This window comes from Sceloporus undulatus, chromosome 2, assembly GCF_019175285.1.
Source record: "Sceloporus undulatus isolate JIND9_A2432 ecotype Alabama chromosome 2, SceUnd_v1.1, whole genome shotgun sequence".
In the NCBI taxonomy this organism is placed as follows: Eukaryota; Metazoa; Chordata; class Lepidosauria; order Squamata; family Phrynosomatidae; genus Sceloporus; species Sceloporus undulatus.
This window is the reverse complement of record NC_056523.1, coordinates 29,219,432-29,246,977: the sequence shown is the minus strand read 5'-3', so window position 1 is coordinate 29,246,977 and position 27,546 is coordinate 29,219,432. Positions and strand designations below refer to the sequence as shown.

At 41.8% G+C, this 27,546-nt stretch overlaps 1 protein-coding gene across 13 annotated transcripts in view; it reads left to right on the top strand.

The window, feature by feature from the left end:
* Window positions 1-299: 299 nt before the first annotated feature.
* CADPS (calcium dependent secretion activator) overlaps window positions 300-27,546 on the top strand; it is a 466,363-nt gene continuing 439,116 nt past the window's right edge. For all 13 annotated transcript variants that reach the window (XM_042450102.1, XM_042450101.1, XM_042450096.1 and 10 more), the window contains exon 1: window positions 300-1,230. In XM_042450102.1, coding sequence (XP_042306036.1) covers window positions 823-1,230 — 408 coding nt within the window. In that variant the 5' untranslated portion in view covers window positions 300-822. The remainder of the gene's footprint in view (window positions 1,231-27,546) is intronic.

Genomic DNA, 27,546 nt, shown 5'->3' with positions numbered 1-27,546 from the left:
GTCCCTGGCTGCCCTTAGAAGTCCACCTCTTTTAATTCTCCTGTGAAGTTGGGCAGGGCTGCGTCAAAAAGAAAGCCAGAGCAAAGCAGCTAATAGTGGGAAAGGCAACCTCCAAAGCGCTGGCAAATCAGCGCAGGGGAAGGGCAGGCGTTGCTTTGGGGAGCCTCATTTTTCCAAACAGTCATGCGCAAGGGGAGGGGGCAAAGAGGAGGAGAAGGAGGAGAGAGAGTCCCAAAAGGGGGCAGCGAGACTGAGCGTGCGCAGACAAAGAGAGAGAGAGAGAGAGAGAGAGAGAGAGAGAGAGCAGGAGAGGAGGGTGGGCCCTGGCGGTGCTGGCTGCGCTTGGGCGCGCTCTCCATGCCTCTGCAGCAGTCATCGCCGTCGTCTCCTCCTTCAGCACCTTGGTCAGCTCCTCTGTTGGGTTTTTGGGCGGCAGAGGCGGAGAAGGCTCTCCTTCGGGGCTGCATTGAGAGGCAAGACGGGCCTCCTGGACTGAAGTGCTTGGCGCCTTTCCGCCTCCTTCATTGGTGCCAGGTTGGCCCAGAGAGCAGCCTTTGGGCAGGGAGGAGTTAAAGCCAGGCATAATCCATCCTTTCTCTGTGTGTCTCTCTCACACACAGACAGCCAGAGGATCCTTGGCTGGACAAGGCAAAGGCAAGGAGCTTCTACAGGGCTGCATCAGGGCTCTCCTCCTTCCTGGGTCCTGGTCTTGGGCGGGGGGGTCCTCAACCTCCCTCTGAACTTGTGCCCAGGGCTTTCTAGGCCGAAGGGGAAGGAGAGGAGCCCAGCTTTTGTCTCTGCCTCGCCTGCTTTGCCGTCAAGATGTTGGACCCGTCCTCCAGCGAAGAAGAGTCGGACGAGATGGTGGAAGAGGAGAGCAGCAAGGAAGCCTTGGCCCCCTCCAGCTCCGGGGCCCGACTCTCACCCAGCCGGACCAGCGAGAGCTCTGGAGGTGGAGGAGGCGGAGGAGGAGGCGGCGGTGGTGGTGGAAGTAGCGGAGGAGGCAGTAGTGGAGGCCTGCAGCCCAGCAGCCGGAGTGGGAGCAGCGCCCGGCCTTCCAGTCCGAGCCCCTCGGTGGCCAGCGAGAAGGAGAAAGAGGAGCTGGAGCGGCTCCAGAAGGAGGAAGAGGAGAGGAAGAGGAAGCTCCAGCTCTACGTCTTCGTCATGCGATGCATCGCCTACCCCTTCAACGCCAAGCAGCCCACCGACATGGCCAGGAGGCAGCAGAAGGTAAAGGGGGCAAGGGGGGCTTCAGGGAGAACTGTCCAGGCAGCATCAAGGCCTCACAGAGGGAAAGGAACAGAGGAGGAGGAGGAGGAGGAGGAGGAGGAGGAGGAGGAGGAGATCCCCCACATATACCTCCTTAGTAAAAAAGGATGGGAGGAAACCTTGAGGAGATGGAGAAGGAAAAGAAAGGGAGAGCTCCAGGCACATTTGCTTGCTTGCCTGCTTCTTCTTCTTGTTGTTCTTGAGTGCCTTCAAGTCCTTTCTGACTCTGACTGACCCTGATAGAGTTTTTTGGGTTTTTTTTTTTTTGCAAGGTTTGCTCAGAGGAAGTTTTTGCCATTGAGGCTGAGAGAGTGTGACTCACCAAAGGTCACCCAGTGGGTTCTCATGGCTGTGCTGGGATTTGAACTTTGGCCTCCAGAGTCACAGTCCCAAGGCTCAAACCCACTTGCGACTGCGGCAGAAACTTTCCCCAGGGTGGCAGCAGAGCCTGCCAAGAGAGATGGGGCTATTATACTACTAATATAATAATAAAAAAAATTTATTTATATCTCGCTTCTCCAAGCAATCAAAGCAGCTTACACTAAAAAACACACCCCACAAACTACAGAACAGCGTTTCATTTCTCCGAAACCCTCCCTAACCTTCCCTTCATAATAAAATAAAGTAAAATTACTGGACAGTTATTAGAAACGTATGAAAAACAGGAGGAGGCAGTTAGGGCAATTTTCAGGAAGAAACACACAAGATTATTGGAAGTCGTCTTAATCTGGAAAAGCTGCTGGAAGAGGATATGTCTTGACTGCCTTTTTGAAGCAAAAATCAAGGACTAGTAATATTTTAAAGTATTATTATAGCAGAACACACCACAATTGGCAAGTGTGTCCTGTGATGGTGGACCAAGATGTGGCACCAAATCCCCCGCTCTGTCCCATACTTTCTGAAAGTGCCTCCTGTGCAGCATGCCCTTCTTTGCAACAAAGGTTTAATAGGGTTAGTAGCTGTCCCTGGAATAAATTTGTCTGCGAGGAAACAGGGGATTGCAGTCCAAGAGGTGTTCCTGCCTAATGCAGAAGGTCCAGCAGTGTTTCTCTCTCATCTCACTCCTTCAAGTCAAAGGGCAGAGTGTCCAAGTCTAGCTGGCTTATTTTGACACACCAGGCAAATAAATAAATAAACAAACAATTTCCATTCATGCTTCTCCGTGGAAGGGTAAAAAAAATTATAAATTCAATAGTGAACGGCTTCTCTTCATACCATTTTTAAAAAAAAAAACTAATAAGAATAAATAAGTATCCATCGCCTGAAGCAGCTACCAAGGCCTGCCCAAGGGTGGGGCCTGCCTTGTGGCAGAGAGCTTCTCAACCCAGCTCTCCTGGTCTTCTGACAGCCTGTCCAGAATGCCAGAGAAATGGAGAGCTGGCTGGCAGAGGAAAGGAGTCCCTCTTGCAGCAGTCGAATGCAGCATGAACGAAGGACAGGAGAGAAACACAAGACACACAAAAAGAGGCCTCTTTCAGGGTAAAGGCGAGGATGGCAGTGGAGGGGAGAAGGCTTGAGGGGAATGAAGCAGGAATCTCAACATCTGGGAGGAGAGGAGGAGGAGGAGAAGGAGGAGGAGAGCCAGGGGTCAGGGAGAGAGAATGCAGTGCCAGGCTGTCAGCTCTTCTCATCCCCCTGGTGCACTGAGGGCTTGGACAGGGATCAGATTGGCAATGAAGTTCCTTCTTTAGTCAAATGATCCCTATCCTCCCTTGGCCGCTTTTCTCCCCCCTCCCCACCACCCTGCTGCACCTTATGTAACTGTAACTATTGCCACAGGGGCCTGGTCTGTCCCCCCCCCCCCCCCCAACTCAACCTGCCACAAAGAGACAAAGCAGAGAAAGAGAAGGAGACAGGTGTTGCTGGAGTCTGGAAGGGCTTTTGTATTTCCTGCAATGTCACCTCCTCCTCCTCCTCCTCCTCCTCTTGCATGACTTTCAGCTAGCTACTTCTTCCAAGGTGACTCGCAGGAGGGAAAAGTTGCTGCCCCTGCCAGAGTGAAGCAGCAGCCAAACCATCTCTTGCTTGCTCTCCAGGAGATCTGAGCAAAGGTGATACTGCCCCAGTTGCCTGCCATGCAAGCACTACTGTGAGAACCAATTATAGCATGCAAGCTTTTGTGCCCCTGCTGGAGAAACCCTGGCCATAAGCTGCCTTCCCAGTGCAGCGTTAGATGTCTAACAATAGCATGACATGCTTCACGCTAAGTTCAGCTCACTTTCTTTTCTTTGCCTCCTTCTCCTCCTGCTCCTCCTCCTCCGCCCTGCCTTCAAATTGAAAACAGTATTGCAGATGAACTCTTCATCCTTCTTTGACCAGAAGCTCTGGTTTCTGCAGAATGTACATTTTGTATTAATATAACCTTGTTGTGCTAAACAGTTGGATTTGCATATATTCACACCATATATAAATAACACTATTCTACCCCTGAAAGCTATTACATAGGGTTTCTTTTAAAAAAAAAAACTCCTGGAAGATGACTTTAAAAACCTTTACTACTCAAGTGCTTAATACTCTGTTGTCAGCAGAGACCTTGGAAAGGATCTGTTGAAACAAATACACAATCTAGTCATTGTTATTCTCTGTCCTGTAGCCAGTGTGCTTTCCAGATAGTAATCAATGCTTTTAATACTGGATAAGTAGTATATATCTATTTTGTCCTGGCAAACTATTCTGTGAAGCCAATCCTTAATATACAAGCTTTACAGCTGGTAAACTAAGGCTTAGAGACAGTAAATGATGTTCCCAAGGTCAGCCAATGAGTCTGTGACAAAGCATGGATTTTTTTAACTCCTGGTCTTTCAGGGCCAGGTCCAACAGAACATCCCAGCACTGAACATGTTTGCTTACAAATAAGTCCCCCTGAGTTAAATGGGACTTTTTGAAAGTGTGTATATATGGTTGTGGACTGAAGATGCAGTCTGCACTTCATAGAATCACTGGCAAAACTCTCACTAACTCATGCACTCCAGGGGCCTATACTGAGGAGTTCTTCCAGCGTACAGTAGTACATTTTGCAGTTAAATCTAGATTTGTGGCCAGGACATAAATCTAACTTCCTGACTGATACAATTACATGCCTTCAGTAAGTCAGATTGTAGCTTGGGGTGGAGGGATGAAGGCATAATTCTTCCAAATAAGAATTCTGCTCCCCCTCCCAATGAAATTTTCCTTCAGTCCTCAAAGTTATATCATTGTAGAAAATGAGTAACTGAAAATAATCCACACCTAGAGTTCTTCTATTTGTTGAGTTCTCATTCCCTAGGCCTCTTTGCCTGCACCTTTTCTTTGGATGACTACACTGACTCTCTAACTGATCAATTGACGTTTTAAATTATTTCAATGCTAGAAATGTGGGGAGTGAAGAAAAATTTCATTGGGGAGGGCACCCTTTTTTTTAGATGGCAATGCCCACATTTTGCCCCCACATCACTTTCAAGTGAGAGGATAACAACAGATGGATGCATTTAAGGAAAGGTAGCAAACAATTTTGACTACTATCACAATGACTGTTATATAAATGAAGGTCAGAAAATTTCATGTCGGTCCTCTTTGGAATAACTCCACTGTAATCAGGCTGGTTATGGATAAGTAATAAGTATGATAGTAGGAGGAAATGTTCCTTTCCAGCCAGAACAAGGAAAATAAGAATAAGGAGGGAGATGGAGGCTCAGGTGGATGCTGAAACAGGTGAATAGTTTGGCTGCCAGTGAAAAGAACTGTTGTTGACACTTCCTGTTGTAGGTACATAGTCATCTGTCACCTTGATAATCACAGCAAATTAGTTTTGCTCTGCATGTTTTGTTAAAGAAATCAGATAACCTGGATCTATCTGTCTACAGTCCCATTATCCATCACCTACCCAAGTGAAGCTTAAAACTACCTTTTTTTACTCTTCCTTCCTCACTTTAAAATAAAAGCTTGAGAAATTCTGAATGTCTCCTCTTCTGCCAATGACCTTTCTAAACCTGAAAGTCTGTAGGACATATTGATGGGAATGACATTCATTCAGTTCTTTTGCGCCACAGAGCTATTATTAGCCCATCAGAGTATAAGGAAGTAGCAAAAAAATACCAGATCCACGCAGTTCACAGAAAGCTGGAGAGTTAGGTGATGATGGAAGGTCAAATATTTATACACTTTTGTTTGCTGGTGTGTGTGTGTGTGTACAATATTTGTATATTATCACTGGAGGGGCTTGAATCGTATTGCAACTTGCTGACAGTTTTGCTGTTTGCCACCCCCACCCTCCATACACACATTGTAACAAATGCCTTGTAAATTCTTCCTGTTTTACAGGAAAGGAAATACAGGAAATTAAATGGGTTATGCAATGGTAGCTTTATTTGAATGTAGATAAAAAGAATACTGTACTATGAATTTGAGATGTTAGACTGATGTGGCAGATGTAGATTCAAATGCTTGCCCAGACATAATTCATTGGCTGCCCTTGAGTTGCCAGTTACTTTGACATGCCATCTATAAAACAGGAAAGTTATCCATTGTACCAGGCTGTTGTACCAGGAGAAGTGGAAAAGACTGTACAGTGGTACCTCGGGATACGAATTACCCAGGTTACGAAATTTTCGGGATACGAAAAAATCCCATAGGGAATTATTGTTCCGGGTTACGAATGTTTTTTCGGGTTACGAAAAAACTTCGGCGCTATTTTAAATGGAACCGCGGCTTTTCCCCATTAGCGCCTATGGCATTTCGGCTTACGAAGGCTTTTCGGGTTACGAAAGCGGCCGCGGAACGAATTAATTTCGTAACCCGAGGCACCACTGTAAGTACTTTCTCTACTGTGATGTGGACAAGTCAAAAGGAGGGGAGAATTTGCTCAGTAACAATAATTTGCTCAGTAGCAATCAGTTGGGTTGTGTTATGCTGAAGTAAAGATTAACACTGACCAGAATGAACTGGGAAAAGGGGCAACATATAGCCGCAACAACAAACAAATAATGCAGTCCCTTACTGAGTTCCATAGTGTTTAACCCAAGGTCCCTGAGAACTAGATGCAGCAAAACATCCCAGCATTGAGCATGTTTACTTGCAAGTAAGTCTGACTGGGTTGACCTGTGTAGTGTAGGGGATCTGAATGTTGGCCCAGAACTCCAGGGGACCAGGGTTTGAACCCTTGCTCATCCATAGAAACCCAGTATGTGACCTTGCACATGTCACACTCTTTCAGCCTGAGAGGAAGGCAATGGCAAACCTCTTCTGAAAAAAATATATCTTGCCAGCAGAACCCTATAGCAGAGCAATCATACGCTGAAGTCACCTTCAAGGCACACAATAACAACAGCAACATACAGAGGTGAAAGGGCCTCTTGGAAGTATGCATAAGGTTGAAGGCTGTTGAATGATTGGTTCACCTTGATGCAGTTGAATGGTCCATCTTATTCAGGGCAGTCGGATATGGCTAATGGTAGTTTTCCAGGCTCTCAGGTAAGAGTTTTGAGTACATGTGTTAAGATCCTTTGAGCTGGAGATTTTGGAGACTGAATCTGGAATCTTACTGTGTGAATCATGTTTTCTGCCACTGAGCTGTGCTCCCTGCCTGCCTACCCACCCCATTGTCCCTGTAAAAACATAAATAAAGAGAAATAGAGCAGAACATAGGTTTACCACTCAGTTAAAGCAAAGTACTTGATTTAAGCTAATTTAATCCCTTGGAAGTCAATGGTTGCAAACTGGCTTAAAACCTACCGGTAATATCTGAGTTAAAAAGAATCAGGGTATTGCACCGTACATATGACAAAACTGGTGCTGTCACCTTGTGAATAAAAATAACCCCAAGAAATTATATTTACAAGATGTAATAAACCAAGGACAAGCAGAATCTATTGTTAGAGCTTGGGGGTGAGGTGCAGTAGATCAGCAAGGGTTTCTACCTCCATATAGTGATAACAGTAACAAAAAGGTATTTCTGCTCTGTAAATTAGGCCACTAAAACTAAGAGAACCTGGGGTGTGTGGAGGGTGTGTGTGCATGTGCTTACAGACATCATTCCCAGTACATGTCCCTCTTGAAGCCATTGTTTGTACCTGGCTCTGGGTTCTAGTAAAAAGGAAAGAGGAGATTATACAAAGCTGAAATTCATCCTCTCTTGCATTAAAGGAGCTTCTGTCATTCATGTGACAAGGCTTGGTGGGAGCAAATTGTCAAGTTATATTCAAGAACTGGCTTTTGGAAAACTGATCAAATCGGTGGTCTCCCTTGAAGTCCCTGGTCCCATCGAAAGAGCATGTTCTAATGCATATTCTTAAATTAGCACCTTCATTGAAATAGTGTGAAATGATTCTAGGTCTTGATTTTTTTCTTAGGAAAAAATCCCTTTGGCTTAATCATAAGCCAAATGCCATCCCTTTGGCATTGCTTTATCCAAGTCTTCAGCCTTGGGAAAGCTCAAGACTATTGCAACTAAATGTAGAAAAATGTGTGTTCATTTCTGTTTCATGACCGGCAGTTTTTATTGCCAGCAGATTAACAGTGATGTGTGCTCCTTTAGCCTGTTAGTAGGGTAGTCATGTGTTCTGTTTCACAGAGGGCACTCCTTGGTTGTGTTCTGCTTCACAGAGTGCAGTCCTTGGTTTGAAAATGTCCTCTATTGGAATGGCTGTCTAGTCCTACGGTTCAAGATAATGCATTGTAATTCTGTTTAAATGATGCTAACTATACAATGGATTCTTAGTATCTGCAGGGTTTTGGTTCCAGGACCCCCTACCCCCCATGGATACCAAAATCCATGGATTCTCACATACCATTAAATATAATGGCATCGTAAAATAATGTCCCTTATATAAAATGGCAAAACCAAGGTTTGTTTTATGATATTTTTTAAAAACATATTTTGAAGCTGTGGATGGTTGAAACCATGGATAGGAAATCTGTGGATACAAAAGGCCGACTGTATATGCATTTATACATATACATTAGCTTTACACAAGCTCCATCCTTCTCTTGTTCTCTTTTACCAAATAGTCATATCCCCCTCCCTCTGGAAATGCTTAAATGTCATGCTACGTATTGTTAGATATAAGTCTCACTTGTTAGACTGGCCTTTTCTATATGTTCAGGTCTGTACCACTGGAATGGTATTTTTCCATTTATTTTAATGGCAGTAGTGATGAGAGTACATGAGTCTTCAAGACAGACTGGTGCTTTTTTCCTACATTAAAATTACTCACATGTGCCTGATTCACTTGGAACTGATTCAGCATTTTGAGGCAGAAGTCTTGACATTTGTGTGTGAGGAGACGTTTGGTTTAAGTACATGTGACTTTATTCTTCCACCATCTGAACTACCTAGTCTCTGCAAAAGGAACAGAAAAACTTTTGACACAACTTTGTTCACTGGTGATAAACAGTACACAGTTGCTGGGTGGTTTGGTTTTATTTTTATTAAACTTATCTCTCCTGAAGGCACACATCAGTAACTGCAGCTGTGAGTTTCTGTAACTAGTTTCTCTACCAAGTCTTCTGGCTGTAAGACTACTTTCTTTTGATTACTACATTCCTTAAACACCTCATATACAAAGTCTCCCCTGGTATAGCACAATTTAAAACAGAATAAAGTCTACAAACAGTTAAAAATGCAGATTAAGAAGTGCAAAAGACACATGTCAGCCTAACACCATAAAATATGCCATACATTACAGAAGTAAAAATGTCCAACATTGTCAGGATTTGAAACAGACAGTAGAGACTAAAAGGTAGATCTTGCAAATACCAGTACTACTATTTCTACAATAATGTTAGGAAAGGTGGAGGGAATAATGAAAGATGGAGACAATCACTTTAGAAAGGTAGAAAGAAAGGACCACATGTTAGATGGATGGACTCAATTAAAGAGGTCACGGGTATGAATCTGCAAGCACTTAGAAGAACAGTGGAGGATAGGGAGTCCTGGAGATGTCTCATCCAAAGGGTCACCATGAATTGAGATTGACTTAAGGGTGGTTAACAGCAACAGCAAAAAACTATTTCTATTACCCCGATTCAACATAACTACTGAACAAAGTTATATTTCAACACATTGGGAGGGCATCAGGTTAGGAACAGCTTATATAAGAACTGTCTTGCCAACTAAACAGAAGTTTAATCTAGTCTAGCATTCAGCACTGGGATTCAGCCAAATCCCTTTCCAAACTGACAAACAGGGACCAATGCTGTTGATCACCTCCAAGGACCGAAGGCTGAAAGAGATAATGGAAACAGCCTCAGCATCATGCTATATTTAGGAGCTTCCAAAAGCATTGAATGGACTACTTTTTGGGGTGGCATTCTACAGGATCATAGAATCATAGAGTTGGAAGAGACTGCAAGGGCCATCCAGTCCAACCCCCTGCCATGCAGGAAATCTAAATCAAAGCATCCCCGACACATGGCCATCCAGTCTCTGTTTAAAGACCTCCAAGGAAGGAGAACCTCTACACTCCAACGGAGTTTGTTCCACTGTTGAACAGCCCTTACTGTCAGGAGGTTTCTCCTAATGTTGAGGTGGAATCTCTTTTCCTGGAGCTTGCATCTATTGTTCCGGGTCCTAGTCTCTGGAGCAGCAAAAATCAAGCTAGCTCCCTCCTCAATATGTCATCCCTTCAGGTATTTAAACAGGGCTATCATTTCACCCCTTAACTTTCTCTTCTCCAGGCTAAACATCCCCAGCTCCCTTAGTCATTTCTCATAGGACATGGTTTCCAGACCCTTCACCATTTTGGTCACCCTCCTTTGGACATGCTCTAGTTTCTCAAGGTCCTTTTTAAATTGTAGTGTCCAAAACTGGACACAATATTCCAGGTGGGGCCTGACCAGAGCAGAATAGTGTGGCACTATTACTTCCCTTGATCTAGACACTATACTTTTATTGATGCAGCCTAAAATCGCATTGGCCTTGTTAGCTGCTGCATCGCACTGTTGACTCATGTCCAATTTGAGGTCTACTTGGACTCCCAGATCCCTTTCACATGTAGTCTCATTCAGCCAGGTGTCCCCCATCCTATATCTGTGCATTTCATTTTTCTGCCCTAAGTGCAGTACCTTATATTTCTCCATGTTGAAATTCATTTTGTTAGCTTTGGCCCAGCTTTCTAATCAATTAAGGTCATTCTGAAGTTTGATCCTGTCCTCAGGGGTATTAGCTACTCCTCCTAATTTGGTGTCATCTGCAAATTTGATAAGTATACCCCCAATTCTGTCATCCAAGTCATTGATAAAGAAGGCTAGTGAACAGTGACATCACTGTGCCTTGCACTTGTCCATGATCCATGTTTGATCAGATAGAAGTCACTGGGCTAAGGAGGTATGCAAATAAATAATAAAATACTAGTAGTGCAACTGTTTCATAAATGTTGATAGCAAATATGTGAGATGGGAAAATTGTGGAAATATCTTAAACTACCACCTACTCCAACTTGTTAACATTCATCATCTGAACTTAAAACACAAAAGGGCAAGCAATTTCTTTAAATGGGCTTGCTTTTGTTTCTGTAAGGAGTATGCATGTTTTTGAAATGCACAGAATATTTTTTTTAATGTGAACTGGAATGGCACCTCAGTCTAAAGTCTATAATGGGTAGGATGGGCAACTGATGCAGTACTCAAGAGGGCGATCTATCATCTTTGGCATTCAAAGAGAAAATGCAGTAATGAGCAAGCAGGTTGCTATCTGTTGGACCAAAAAAAGTAATTGTCATGACAGATCTGCTATCATTGGCATCAGCATAGCTCTTAAAGACAATTATGCTCTTCACTGGAAATTAATCAAAACATGATCTCACACACAAAAAAGTTCTTACACCAAAAGAACAAACCTGAAAAGAAATGGGAATAGGGCAGTGTTTCTTAAGTTTCCTAATGCCACAACCCTTTAATACAGTTCATGTTGTGGTGACCCCTAAACGATGGTCTCAGTTCCTAAGACCATCAGAAATATGTGTTTTCTGATGGTCTTAGGTGACTCCTGTGAAAGCACCTTCATTGAAATAGTGTGAAATTATTCTAGCTCTTGATATTTCTTAGGAAAAAATCCTGTTGGCTTAATCATAAGCCAAATGCCATCCCTTTGGCATTGCTTTATCGACCGCAAAGGGGTCGTGACCCACAGTTTGATAACCACTGGACTGGGGAGATCAAAAAGGTTACTGTTACTACTGCTGCTGTTGAACATCTATCTGAATGAAGTATTTGGGATTCACGATATTTTTTTCATAGTCAAATAGAGTAAGAATACTAGGGCCTTGTGCATATTTCCTCTTAGTAGTGCAGAGTTGAGGGGCATTCAGTCCTGGGGCCAAATCTAGTCTTCCTGGGCCCCAGATCAGCCCTATGGGCTTCTGCAGATAGCCACATTCTTTGCCCATTTGGTGGTTTCCTAGTTTTTGTATGCCTTTTTAAAACCAATCTAAAAAGTTTAAATGCCTTTTCCAAGGCTTAGTTACTTGCAGTAAGAGTTTTAAACTAAAATATATTGGTAAAATATGTTTTCTTTTGGGTCTCACCCAGTACTGGAATGCAACCCCTGAAAAGGCTCACTTGATGGAGTCACTTAGAACTTTAGGAGTCAGCGTTTGTTCTGAAATAGTCCTCTCATCTAATTGCAGAATACTGTGACTTGACTTGTACACAAATGGTGAATCCATCCAGCATCCTGGGTGGATTTGGGACTAGATGACCTTTCTGGTCCAAACAGTTTATGATTTGGGGTCTTACCAGTGAGCATACAGTACTTTTTAAAGGCAATGCTGTGCAGGTTCCTGTTCAGGACATAGACTGAAAAGGCAGGGGAGAGGTAGTGTTGGAAGAAAGATTAAGCCACAGGGGATAAGCTGCCATTGTTCATGATCATTTGTCGCTATGAATTCATTCAAGCTCTCAAAACTTGTTTTGTTTCATCTGCAAAGTAGCTGCTAGGCCAGTGGTTTCAGTGTATTGCTAGACAATTATTCTTTGGGTAGTGTGTTTCTTTGTATTCAGAATGCTTCCTTATCTTCTTAATGGCTTTGGCAGAGGAAATGTGCCTGTATGAACCCAATGGTCATTTGGTTTAATCCAGTTGAAATATTCCTTTTGTATTGGTTGCTCTTTGGGGCCAGCAAGGTAACAGCTATCATTTAGAATGGATCAGTGGTCTGTATTCAAACTTTGCTTCAGACATCAAGAAACCATGTCCTTTCCATATTTAATGCCTATCAAGGCAGTTATCTCCCCGTTAATACCATCCATGTTAACTACTGCTTCAGCAGATCCTCATATAGAGATAGTAGTTTTAGACCTTATGTGATGCCCTTTTAATTGGTTTAGGCAGCTGTTGAATTGAGAGGTGATTATGGTCTGGCAAACAGGGCATAGGTTCTTCCTGTGAGCATCAAATGAGTGGCTGCTCACCATGGGAGGCAGAGAGCTGGATTGCCTGGTTTGGTCTAACAAGTCCTTCTGTTTTGATGATATAATATAATTTAAATCTTCTGCTTCATTAGCCCCAGCACTTTTAGATGAATGCAACCAAGGACTTTTGATATCAGCAACATCTAAATGTAGTCACCCACAATCTATAGATATAAGTGCTAGCACTGAAAACTCTGGAGTTGAAAGAAACATGAAATACAATGGCTTGAGTCCTGAAAATTAGTAAAAGGTTAATGGAGAAAAAATTATCTTTCTCTCACAACTAAATGCAAGCTTTGCCACTTTCTACAGAGGTTCAGGGCTGCCACTTCAACAATGTGGAATGGGATGCAAGTGATTGGTCAAGGAAGGAAGGGATGAGAAAATTTATTTCCCTGAATTTCCATAAATCATCTAAGGATCAATATGTTATTTATGTAAGCTGATTTCTTATAGGAAACAGAACAGAAGCTTGGTCCTCTATCTGAAGCTTCCTTTGCTGTTCAAAGGCCACAATAAAAATAAAAACAAAAAAATACAGTCTTTTTGTCATTTCCATTCTAAGATAGCACCATAAGCCCTTTGCTGCTATGCTTCACTGCATCAGAAAATACTTTAGCATTTTTTATGCTGTATAATGGTATTTTTTGCCATCTCAACATAAATTTATGTAAAGTTGTGTCATAACTCATAATGACTTTCAGCATGGCCTTAGGGTTATTTGGTAAAAAGAAAGGCCTCAAGGGACAGTCCCAGTCTAAAATGGACTTTAAATTATTGATGTACTAAAGGAGATTCCCCATTTTTTGACATATAAAGGTTGAGTCATCTTTCTCAAAATGTACTTGGAGCCATCTGAATAAAACTAATGACTAAATTAGCACTTAAAGGAAAGAACATAGATTGCTGGAGGGAAGAGACTAACAGTGACACTAGGTCATGAACCTGATCAGGAGGGCTTTAAACTGAATTATGTGTGGGAGGGAGACAGTCTTCTTGAGAGTAGGATTACATCAAGTACAGGTGATAATAGCCCAAAAGTTAGCCCAGAGAGAACTGGCCAGCTAGTACAAGAACCCAGCAGTGGGATGGAAAAACCTTAAATAAGCAGGTAGGGGGGCTTAGTGTAGAGACATGTGAGGCCATGGGTCTCCACACTAATGCACAGAGAATGGGAAACAAACAAGATGAACTTGAACTTTTAACTAAGCAAATCAAATCAAATATAATAGCCATCACTGAAATCTGGTGGGATAAATCCCATGATTGAAATGTAACAATAGAGGAATTAATCTATTTCACCAAAATAGACCAAACAGGGAAGAAGGAGGAGTAGCATTATGTGCCAAAGATTTTTATGCCTTGAAAATTAGGTTGAGTGCATCTGGGGGGGGGGGGGAGTAAGGGGGAGAGAAACAACTGGGATGTCATTGTGGAGGTCAACTACAGCCTCCCCCCCCCAAGCCTGACTGAGGACTTAAATTATGCCTTCCTGGAACAGATGATCAAATATTCAGAAAAGAGAGATGCAGTAGTAATGGGAGATTTCAACTGTCCTGATATTTATTGGAAGTCAAACTCTGCCAAGAATAAAAGGTACAACAAATTCCTCATTTGCCTTGTAGATAATTTCATTGTCCAGAAAGTGGAAAAGGCAAACAACACTATTTTAGATCTGTTCCTAATCAACAGTGATGACCTGGTTAAAGGGGTGGAAGTTCACACTGAGCATTTCCCTAAGTGTACTGAAACCAGCTTTCTTAAAGTCTAGAATGTGTGACACTGAGCCTGAACAAACTGGCCAGAAAAGCCAACTTTCTGGTAGCTTGGGGGAGTGGTGTTTTGACAGCACATGCCCCCAAGACACTTGGAAGACAGCCAGCCAATCAGACAGGGGTGGCTTCCAGGTGCTCCAAGGGCATGGCATTTTAACGACGCTTGCTCCTGGAGCACCTGGAAGCCTTCCAGGGGTTTCACTGGGACTGGCTAAGGTGATCCAAAACCAGCCCAAATAGGATCACATCTTTTTCTCTCCTGTTGGGGCCACTGGTGGAGAGCACCTTTGGGGCTGCAGCATGTGTTTGCTGCAGTCCTGAGGTGGCTTCGGCAGAGGCGGCTTCAAGCCAACCCTTCATGGCCATCTGGTTTGGCCCTATGAGTCCATCCACACTGCAGAAATAATCTGGCTTGACCTACTTTAACTGCCACGACTCCATGCTATGGAATTCTGGGAATTGTAGTTTGTTGTGGCACCAGAGCTCTCTGACCAAGAAGGCTAAAAGTCTCACAAAACTACAGTACTCAGAATTCCCTAGTATTCGTCCAAGGCAGTTGAAGCAGTCTGAAACTGCATTATTTTTGCAATGTGTTTTGGACCTCTGTTTGGTTTCTTCTTTCCTCTTTATAAAACACAACAGGAGACCATGGTCACTCCCACCTAATGATCCCACCACTTCCACCCCTTTACTATTTCCTTCCCATGGCAAGCAACAAGGGGGAAAACAGTAAGACCAGTGCTCAAACTGTGTGATGCATGGTTGGCATGGCTCTCCCTCCCAAAATTACATTGAGCATCCAGGGGCTCATTTGTTCTTGCCATGTTATGTCCCCACTCTGCCTAGGGATTTGAGATCCTGTTTACTCCTCCAAGATCACAGGACCAAGAAGCCATAAGATTTCAAGTTTAGCTGCAATCTCCCATGTTCAGTGCAGGTGCTTTGTCCCATGTTTATTGCAGACATCTGCTCCCAAAAGTGAGGTATTTCACTTTTATTGAAATGATGTCTAGGAGGTAAGCAATAGTATTTGAAAAATACTAATAAGAGATTAGTTGTTCCAGTTAAAATATGCCTGCACTTCATTTTGCTGAAAATTTGCTGTAGCTTAATTTGAGCAGATTTTAAATGGTTGTCATTCACTGTCTACTTACATATTTCGTCAAGTCTGAGGAATGCAAATAAGTGCCTTTCTACAGATTAAAAAAAAACAATTTGTAAAGACTGGGTTGGTATTTGCTTATTAAAACTGCATCTGGCACCCAGCTAGTTCATCATGTACAGTTAATCACCAGTTCTGAGATGCTACTGTATAAGCTATTGGAATGCAAAGGCATGTTCAGGTTATGCTTTTCCTTTCATTTTTTCTGTGAAGAGTAGAAATCTGTCTTTCAGAGTATTATTTATAGTCATGTTCGACATAGTCTAGACACTTTCCCTGAAGCAGTGTGGCTTTTGCAATGGTAATTGCAATTGCAAAACTATTGTGAATGGTTATCTTTTATCTACCTAACACTGGTGTATTTTCTTTTCTCCTTTTGATCCATGGTGATCATTGAAACATTTGCTAAGTAGTTGATTTGGATTATTTTTGCCATGGCATATATGAAGCACCCTTCTGCTTCAGTCTTATGTACTGACTGTTAAAGGAGACTGCACAACAAACCTCATTTTTATGCAGAAAAATGAAATGAAATCATCGGATGTATAAATCCTATGGTCACATGAATGTACACTGAACATGCAGGGCTAATCAGCTTTATGAAATGAGCCAGGTAGAGAAATGCACAATCTGTGGCAAGTTGACTGTAGCCCAACAACCATATTTACTATCTTACATTCAGGCACAGTTTCCTCTTAAGCACACCACAGCCTCTAGACATCCTGGTTTCTCTGCTCCATTGACCTGGTAACTTCCTTCTTAAGAACCCTTTCATGGAGGGATTTTTCCATGAAGTGGCAAAGTTGCAGCACAATTGCTGTAAATTGCCATGAATATATGATGACCCTATGCATGAGATACCTCCAAAATCTCTTGTTACAGCATCTCTGTTGCAAACTCTAGACCAGTGATGGCGAACCTATGGCACGCGTGCCAGAGGTGGCACTCAGAGCCCTCTCTGTGGGCACATGTGACATCGCCCCAGCACAGAGTTTGCTAGAGTTTGTTACTAGAAAGCCAGAGGGACATGGCACTTTGCAATAAATAAGTGCGTTTTGGGTTGCAGTCTGGGCACTCGGCTTCTAAAAGGTTCACTATCACTGCTCTAGACCATTGCTTCCTTGATTGAGTCTATCCACCTGTAATGTGGCCTTCTTTTTCTATTGGCCTCCACCTTACTGATGGTTCTCATATTTACTAATGAGATACCTGAACATTTTCTCTGGGTACGCACATGTGACTTGTTCCTTAGTGCCACATTCAGTGACATTTGGAAGCGGGAAGAAAATGCCTACAATATATAGAATTTGACAGCACTAGTGGGGCAATTTTCCTAAAAAATAAGTGGCATAACCCTCTCTTCCCTATGTATAAAAATGGTAGTTAAGTATTCAGTGGGTATTTCTGGCATCACTGCTTTTATCCTAACATTGATAACTTCACAAGATTTGACAGGATGAATGCCCCCCTTAATGCAGGCCTTTCTTTCATCTAAAAAAAAATCGGCAAACACACTACAGACAGTAGTAGTGGGATCTACAAGATTAAGGACTGGCGTTTCTAGAGAATGTTGGGATTGCTTATTTTAGTTAGATAGTTACAGACACATTTTACATCTACTAACATAAAATAACTTTGGCATTTCTTGAATTGCTCTTTTGGAATTACATGTTTTGAGTATGAAAAGAGCTCTGGTAGTTTCAGAGACAGATCAACTGTTTCTGGTAGATGTGATAACATGGGCTCTAGGTCTTCAAAGTTTCTTGACCTACAAAGATAGGTACACTTGGTGCCCGAGTGATTTATACCAGATGTATTTTTGTGTTATTTTACAAGAGGTAAATCTAGTAATACCTGAAACAAGTCTTTCCAGCTCCTTGAATCCTTGCTCAGGCATGGAATCCCACTTGCTGACCAAGTTACACTTTCTCAGCCTCAAAGGAAAGCAAATGCCTCTGAACAAATTCTGGCAAGAAAACCCCATGATAGGTTCACCTTAGGGTCTCCATAAGTCAGAAATGACTTGAAGGTGTAGAACAATAATAAGATGCTAACATCCCTGGGAACTGAATAACAACATTTCTAGGGTTGTCTTATAGAACTCATCCCCTGCCCCTCAGCAAAAATGGGTAGAACAATATTTTGGAGGACTGACATTGTCCACTGTCTCTCTATGACAGCCTTTCCTCCTTCAGTGTATGTCCAATAATTATAGACTTCATCTGAATGAATTGGCAGAATAACATTTAAAAAATATTTGCAATTTTGGGAGGGGAGACTCAAATAAGACCTGAGTTGGAAAGATCATGAATTCCCATTTTGCTACTGCCATTTGGAGGTAGATATGAAGACACACTACTGTCAGAAAACAGTTACATGGAACTCTTCGGTCTCTGTTGTTTTTTTAAATGGGGCAGTAGTTCTCCTGAAGACCAACAGATTTAAAATGAACCAGGATTTTTTTTCCTCAAAAGAGAGCATGTGCCAGTCATTATTAAGATTTGAATTCATTGGTTCAGAATACTAAAGTCAGGCACCCAAATTTCACAAGATTTCATTAAATCTCTTACTGACCAGTTGTCTGACAATGTATATTAAAATAAATAACCATAAGATTCTATAGGGGGCATGTAGTCTTACCATGGAGACTTAGGGCTGTATAAAATAAAGAGAGCTTTCCTAAAAATGAAGTTTCATAGCAGAGGCGAGTCTCATAGGTTAGTTTCTCCTTCCCATATTTGTTTCATATTGCTTTGACCCATCCAGTGCTCTTCATGCCTGTTTCTATAGATATTCACTCCACAATGGAATCTAACACTTTGGTATGTCCAAACTAGTATATATAAGAATGTCCTACTCTTGTTTCTTGCAATGTGAATCTTTCTCTACATCTCTCTTGAGGAAGGCAGAAGTGATAGATAAACCATGAGACAAGAGGATCAATAACATACCCTCCAGCATTTCACAGATAAAAACCAGGATGCATGTGGTCAAGCAGCATAAAGAGTGGGGTCAAGATGGCAAAAGTTATTAAATGAGAAAGAACACACAAGCTAGGTGAGGCTGCGGCAGTTTGCTTTTGCTTGAGCCTACTGGAAAGGGCAAGGTTCTTCCCCTGTCTTCTCTTCCCCCTAAGTTAACTGAGTACAAACTACTTTGGACTCAGTTTCAGCAAATCAAATAAATCAAGGACAAAGGGGGAAAGTGGGAGGAGGCGAGAGAAACAGCAACATTTTAAAAGCAGCTCAAAATGTGGAATGGTAGAGGATTAATCAGGGCTGTTTCAGTCAAATTGAGACCGTTGAAGGGTATGCAGTAAGGCAGGCTGCCACGTCCAGCACCCCGATTGTAGAGGGCAAGAATAGCAGAAGCACAAAAAAGAAAGCAGGGGATGCCTTCATCCTTGCCTGGCACCTGATTCCGTTTCCTAGCAGCTTTCTCACTGAGGAGAAAATAACCTTTAAAAGGCTGCATCTGCATTTGGAGCCAAATATTCCATCAATTTCTTTCTGCCAAGTGTGTTACCTTCTCTGGAGGGAGGGAGTTTCCTGTTGCAGTGGGGCTCAGGCCTTTAGGAACACCAGACTTAGAAGAAACGATTTCTGTGCATCCAGTTTAAAAGTCTTGGATCCCAAGTACTCCAAGCACGAGCCTTGGCTACTGAAGTCTGTGATCTAGTACCTCTGCAGTTGTTTCTGATGCAAATGATTCCTTCCCCATTATAATTGTGTCTTGACCAAGGTCACAGCACCCAATATTCCAGCTGGCTTCTCTCATAAAATAAAAGACCAACATGTTTCTTCTTTGAGCTGTCATTACTATGTCTGTCTGGATATTACAACCCATTTCTTGCCCAACTGTCCTTTTTTTCCTTGGCCAAAGGTCTGATTTTTAACCCATTTTGTATCCATACCCAAGACAGCCAGGTCAGAAAATGTCTAGGGTGAGATATGCATCTGATGTTGCCCTTTTCGATATCTGGGTTTTAAAGCAAGAACCAAAATGTATATTTTGATAACACATCTCTCTATCCCATCTTTCATATTTTAGAGCCCCTATTACACTGGTTGCAAAGCCATCTGTGCATCAGGAGTCATGCCCAGTCTGTCCTCCACAAGTTCCTATCTACACTGCTAAGCCAACAAATCTTGATGTATTTTTTAGCCTGGCTTATTGTTCATGGTGCACATCAGTATGATACAGAGAAAACATCCAGTCTCATGTTAATTAAATAAGGACTGAAGCCAGATAATTTTGTTCTGAATTAGGCAGGGAGAATTGATGGATCTGATGTGGGTCACTGTTTGCTAGCTTATAAAATCTGACCCTGTTTGTTAAGCACCCACTATTCAGCTGTGTACCATCTCAGGGGTCTGTATGTATGCAACTTACTAGCTCAAGCAAAAGTCCAGAATATCAATTACAAATAATCCCCCAGCTCCAGATCTACCAGAATTCAATTGTACTGTGTAGTTCAACCACCTGTAGCCTTAGGTACCATAGTCTCAGAATGATAGCAATACATTCTGAACTACAGGAGAGAAATAGAGTCTGAAGACTGTTTTGAGTACCATTCAGGAGAAAAGCAGGATATAAATCAAATAAATGAATACATAAAGAAATAAATATGCTTGAAATGTAGTGATGCCTATGGTGTAACATTTACAGTCATGGACACATAAACTCCCAGTACAATACATGAGTACGGAGTGTGGGGATTGTAGCATTTTCAAGATGGATCCATGAAATGGATTCTTGTTTTGATCAAAAGGATGCTTGCCATCTGGCAGGGAATGCTGGAAGTTATAGTCCAAAATGTGACTTGTCTTATAACATTTATCCCAGCAATCCTCTCGGTAGTGGGAGGATGAACCGTTGATAGCTCCAAAAGGATATCTTCAGGCTGGAAGAATGAATGGTAAAATGGCAAATTATATTCAGGTAAAGGGAGAGTAAAAAGATGCATCATAGGACAACAACAACAGCAATATGCCCAACTTAAAAAATACACTGATGGGATCTGAGCTGGCAGTCAGGGATGTGGAACTTGGCATAGACTCCTGTTGCTATGTGCCACCAACTGACTCCAACCTGCAACAGCCCTGTTACTGGGTTTTGTTTTGTTTTTTTGGCAAGATTTACATGGTGGGGGGTGCCATTGCTTTTCTCTTAGGCTGAGGGAAAAAAGCTTGCTAACGGTTACCCATTGTGTTTCCATGGCTGAACAAGGATTTGAATCCTGGTGTCCCAGAGTCCTACTCCAACACTAAAATCATTGTACTGTGCATGCTCTTAGTGAAAATGTCAACCTGCAATGTGGTGGCTGCCTTAAAAAGAGTGAATTAAACATTGGGCATAATGCTAGGAATGGCAAGATGGAGAGTGCCATAGAATTCATGTCTAGATGGTGTGCTTCCATAGGCAGCTGACTGACCACAGTATAACAAAAGGTTAGAATAGATGATCCTACAATTTGATCCAATAGGACATGTCTAAGTCTTAATTGCTAATTTTAGACTACCGTTATGTTGCAAAAGATTGTTGTGTCAGCAGGCTGGAGTACAGCACTTTTGTATTATAGTAACTAAAATAATTCAGTTTAATATTTATTTATCCAAGGCTGTCTCACAGCAAAATTGTGAGATTGAGGAATGGGGGAAAGATAACACTTTCCTCCAGGAAGAACAGATGCTTGCTAGTGATGAGATGAACAGCCTGTCATATCTGTAACTGGTCTCAAAATACCATGCTATTTTCTGCAAAATTTTAGAAAATAGCTTGTGAGAATGATACTTTATCTCCCACAAAATCATAGATGTGGAGTCTGATCCCATGCCCCTTCCTGCCACCTAGTTGCAGGTGTAATTTCTTCTCACTGCATCCCACACCACCATCATCACTGCCAGCACCGACAGATAAGCTGGGAAAAGAAAGCTAGGGCTCTTTCTTTCCTCTCCTTCCTCTTCAGACAGCTGGCATGAGGTTATAGCTCTGTTCGGGTGCCAGAAATGAGTATAGTTTTCCATTGAAAACTACATTTACCAGAATGCAGCTTTCTTCCAGTACTCCTGGAGCTTGTCTTGACTTCATAGCTGCATGCCAGAAGTAGAAGAAAAAAAAGAGAAGTTCATCCCCACTTCTTTCCTCTGTCATCTCCCAAGGTTACTGTAGGAGGCGAGTTATGGCACTATCCCCATAGGGGATTATCACATGGAGCCTTACCATTCCTGAAACATGGCTAAATCATCTGTAAAGTATGCAGGTGTGATAGCCAATTGCACTTGCCTCCCGAGATTTATTCATCATTGAGGCATCTAGCTCCTCTCCCATCATCAAAGCATTCACAGAGCAGTCACTTTTCAACAATGGGAACATCCATTATTGTAGAAATGGCTGCTCCGCGAACACTTTGATGACAGAGAGGAACGGGATGGCTCAATGATGATTACATCATGGGAGGCAAGTGCAATTGGCTATCACACCCATGCACTTTAGCCACGTTTCAGAGATGGCAAGGCTCCGTGTGATAATCCCCTTAGATCAGCCAAGAACATGTTTAGAAACAGTGCCTGCTGCGACACTGCAGAAATCAAGTAGTTTGATACCATTTTAATTTCCATGGTTCAGTGCTATAGAACTCTGGCATGTTTTCATTGGCAGGGACACTAAAACACTCTGACAGGGAAGACTAAATATCTCACAAAATTACTAATCCAAGAATACCATAGCATTGAGTCATGGCAGTTAAAGTGATGTCAAACTGCTTTATTTCTGGCATGTGGCAGCAGCCAGTGAGTACCAGTGTGCTGTTGTGGTTGGAGAGCATTGGAGTGGAGTATGGAAGATGCTGGTTCTAGTTGCCACTGGGCTATGAAACCTGTGGAATGGTCTTGGGACACTATTTTTCTTTACAGCCTGTCCAGTCTCACATGATTGTTGTGAGGATAATGTCAGTTCTCTTGAGGTCCCTGGAAGAAAGCCAAGATAGAAGTGTAACTCATAACTAAACAAACAGATGTGCTTGGGATCATGATGATTGGGCTTTTAAAGAAATCTGCTTTGGTGTCACAAGAAGGGCTCTTTTTCTAATCCTAAAATCCAACTTGGTGCAACCATGGGGGCATCCATTTTAATTCAGCTGCGTCAGTCTTCTTGGCAGCCATGAAGCATTATCTCTAAGACAGCAGTGGCTAAAGGGAGGCCCAGAACTGTGGTCAGCTTTGATTTTCTGGTATTGTTTTTCCAGCAAAAGCCATTAAGTTGATCCACCTTTAAGATGAGCGTCTGCCACTTCCCTTTTTAATTTGCTTTTTTTAACTTACTGAGCCAAAAGCTTTGCTCAGTTTATGATGAAAAAGAGGAATAATGAACCTATCTGAGCAGAAACTACCAGCTATTGCCATCTGTGAAATGAAGTTGGAAGGATGTGGTTTCTAGATACTGAGGAACCAGTTATTTTTCTGGAGTAATATATTTTACTTTTATTGTCATCTGGCCTTTATTCTCTCAAATGAGAAAATTTAACACAGCTAGTCTAAAATGGTCTGCATATACTGTGAGGTTTAATGAGGCTCTGTGAAGTAAAGAGAAAAGCAAAAGAAGCCATATTGCAAAAAAAAATTCACATTTTTATGTTGGAAATTTCCAGACAGAGTTTGTCATGATTGATTGATTGATTGTAAAGTTTTTGGAGTTTGAAAGCACTTTAGAAACAATTAATATTACTCAATATCTGTTCATTTCCACAGAGGTCTATCTGGAATTTAAATACAGGCTTTCCACAAAAACATCTGCATGGAATCTAAATATTCCATAAAGAGGTCCATAAAGAGGTCTAAAGTAGGGGAGGAAATTATTCTTACGTCAAATAACAGATTTTTAACAGCTGGGAAACCACACTGGGAAGAATATTACACTAGCAAGAATTTTGTGCCATTTTCTTCCAGTATTTCAAACATCTTTGGGAGAGAAATTCTGCAGAAGATTCTATGATTTACATGGCAGTGTCTGAAGGCTTGGCACAGCTGTTATGTCTCTCTTGGAGCCCCTTTATACTACACAGTTACAGCACTATGATTCCACTTTAATTGCCTTCGTTCCATCCTATAGAATCCTGGGATTAGCAGTTTAGGGCAGGGCATTTAGAATTCTCAGCCAGAAAGGTCTAGTGCATCACCAAACTAAAAATCCCAGGATTGTATAGGATGCAGTCATTTCCATTAAACTGTAATCATAGTCCTATAATTGTTTAATGGAAAAGGGTCTCTAAAATAATCATAAAGGTGGAAGGGGCCTCATGGGCCATCAAATCCAGCCCCTGTTCAGTGCAGGATCACCAGAAAAGGAATCTCCAGCAGGTAGCTGACCAGTTTCTTTTTGAAGACATCCAGAGAAGGCAACCCTACCACCTCTCTAGGCAATTAGCTCTTATTGTCAAGAAGTTCCTTCTAATGCTCAATCTAAATCTACTCTCATGTAACTTCAAACCGTTACACCTGGCCCTACCCTCTAGGGCAGCAGAGAACAAGCCTGTCCTCTTTTCTCTGTAATAGGACTTGAAGTATTTAAAGAGTGCAATCATATCACCCCTCAGTATTATCTTTTCCAAACTGAACATGCCCAGCTTCTTCAGCCTCAAACATTTTGTTCTCTATACTCTCTTATCATCCTTGTTGCTCTTTGAATCTGCCCCAACCTGTCTCTCTCTTTCTTAAAATTAGACACCCAGAAGTGAATGTTGTACTCCAAGCAAGGCCTGACCAGTGTAAAATATGGTGGAACTATTAGAAAATATACTTCTATCAATGCAGGCTAAAATAATATTCACTTTCTTTGCTGCAGCATCACAGTGCTGGCTCTTTATCAATTTATGATCAACAATAATCTCAAGGTACTTTTCACCTGTAGTACTGCTGAGCCACGTGTCCCTCATTCTATCAGTGTGTATTTGGTTTTTATGGTCTAAATGTAGATTTATTTATTTTTACATTTGTCTCTATTGAATTTCATTTTTTAAAAAAATTTTGCCAAATTTTCTAATTTATCTAAGTCTTTTTGAATTCTCTTCCTATCTTCCCATATAGCCTCCCTTCCCAGTTTTTGCTCATCTGGAAATGTGAGTCTCTTTCATATTCCCCATGCTAAACTGTGTGGGGAAACATTCAAATAGGTTTAGAATAAAGCATGACAGTTTAACAGATACGCACAAAACAATCATTTAAAGAGTTCTGTCTTTTATACCACTATTTGGGGATTTATTACATTTTTATACTTCTAGTCATTGCTGTGGGCCATCTTGTAAGGGCTATGTCCAGAATGTCAGCCTAGAAAACACTGTTTTTTAAAAAATTAATATTTTTAAATTTTACAATACAAGAAAACACTGTTATAAATAACGGTACTATGTATATAGGTAGGCAAAAAATGAACTATGAAACATTTATTAGCAAGTGTGTTAGAAGTTTGCAGTGTAGTTTGCTGCTAAAAAAAAATCTGTGTGCACTATGGTCTGTACTCATCAAAACACCTGCAGCCATCCATTCCCACAAGTTTTAGAAATGGGAGTCAAAACTTCAAAAACATAATTTCTTGGAGACTGCAGGCAATCAAATATAGAGGACAGTAGCACACACTCCCTCAGAGTGTGTTGGAAATTCCCTCTTTGGAGGTTTTATAAACAGGCTGCACGGCCATTTATCTCAAGGTGTGCTTTGATTGTGTGTTCCTGCATGGCAGGGGATTGGGACAGCCCTTGGGGGTCTCTTCCAACTCTATGGTTCTCTGATTTTATGAGTCAGGGAGACTTTAAATATGATCTGAAAATACTGACTTATGTATTTATTTATAAGGATATATTTGCACACACAGAGTGATGTGCATATATGTATATAGATTACATTTAAAGCATCAAACAGCACTTCAGATGAGTCTGTTCTGGATCCCAGAAGGATGCAGTTAATCACACACACACAAACACACACACACACACACACACACACACAAGCTTGATTAATAAAATCAGATATATTAGCCCAACTAGCAAAATCAGACATTTTCTAATATTAATTTAATATGTTTCAGCTTATGTCTTCAAGTGTTCTGGAGAAAAAAAGCTTTACCAAACATGGGGCATACACTGGCCAGAATAACCTGGGCTGCTTGCAAAGTATTCTGGCCTCAGTGCCACCCCATTACCTGGGCATTCCAGCACAATGTTAGACAGTTGTCTACACACATGTCCCACTGTGCTGCATGCTGGTGGCTTTGACAGCACAGGTCACTCTCTTTGAAGTTGAAAATGATCACTTGGTTGGGCACCTCATTGTGACCTCAGAGGAGCAACTTGAGACAGTGGCACAGCAGAATGCTGTGTAAACAGCTGCCCAGCATTGTTCCAAAGGGCTCCAGATTTTCTCTGAATATCTAGAGCAAATGATGAGAGGTTATTTGTTTGTTTTTCTAATTCACTGTAAAGGATAGCCTTGATTTGCTGTCAAACTGCCCCTTCCCCATGAACACAGTCTGCATTCAAATTGGGCCTTTGACCCTGCCCCGTGAGGACAGAGGGATGTGGAAGCAGGAGGAAACTGATGCAAATCATGTGTGTAGACATGGCCATGGTTGTTACAGACCAAAACTGTATTAGTGGCCCCAGAAACAGGAGAAGCTAATGAACGATGAATCAACACTTATGTGAATCTCATTTATTCAATGGGTCCTGTTGGGATTAACAATAGAGTTCATGCCATAGAATGCAGAGGACACAGGATTCCAAAGTGGATGAATTATGTTACCCTCTAGACTGAAACTGTGGCATATTTGAATGTTAACTCTTCACATCCAAAAGTTATCCCTTTTTTCATAATCTTCTGATGATATTTCTCTTCCAACCACCAAGAAATCAGATCTGCCTTGGTGTAGCCATTATAACTTGAAGGACAATATGAACATCTGCAACAGAGATCCTTTCATACAGTCTCTCAAGACTCTTCTCTCCAAGACTTGGTTGCTTATTATCAGTGGAAATCCAGCCTTGGACCCTTTTCCTATCACTTAAAGCAATCTTTAACAATCACATATCAAGATCTACCTACAGCAACCTTTGAAAAGAAGCAGGAATGGCCCCAGGGATTTTCCAGATGAGAACAGATATTGTCAAAAAGCTTGCTAGCAGAACGGCTGCAGCTGTAGCACTAAACAACTAAGTTGACTGCGTAGCAACACGCCAAAGACAACTGAAAGATGAAAATAATATACAAACTCTTAGACAAAGACTTCTCCACAGAACTCACTGATCATATCATTAAAACATATAAAGCCTTGCAAACAGAAAACTACTTAAAATGAAACAGCTGATGTCCTTGTAAACCAAATCCCATTGTTGTTACCAAAATAAATAATTGGATGAAAAATACACAGAGCCAAACATCCCAGTTGCCTCATTGTCTGAGATATAAAACCACAGAGAATATCTCTCTTTATACTGACTCATGCTAACAGAACATGGTAAAAAACAAACAAACAAACACCAGGAATAGAATCCCCTGTTAAATATGAAAGGAGGACTCTGGATGGGTGTCATTTTTCACCCTCCATTTCATGTGCATTCAGAGTGCCATGTACATGTCACCAAGGCCCATGTTGCTTCAAGTCACTTGTAGCATCGAAATGGAAGAACTGTTGATGCTTTATAATCACAGTTCCCTATCATCACTTGCCAAAGAACTGTACTTTTCACCCCACAAATCCTCCCCCCCCCCCCGTCAAGGTGCCCCAGTAACTTTTGGGACAAAGCCTTTCACCATGAGTAAACATGGCAGACAGAGGAAAGGGTTGAAACTGTAAAACCAAGTGTAGGACAGCCAATATTTGATAACGACAGACACAGAACATAAATAAAGATCTAGATGGCAGTAGTTAGCAATCTTTCAGGAGAGCCTTCTGGAAGAAAGTGGA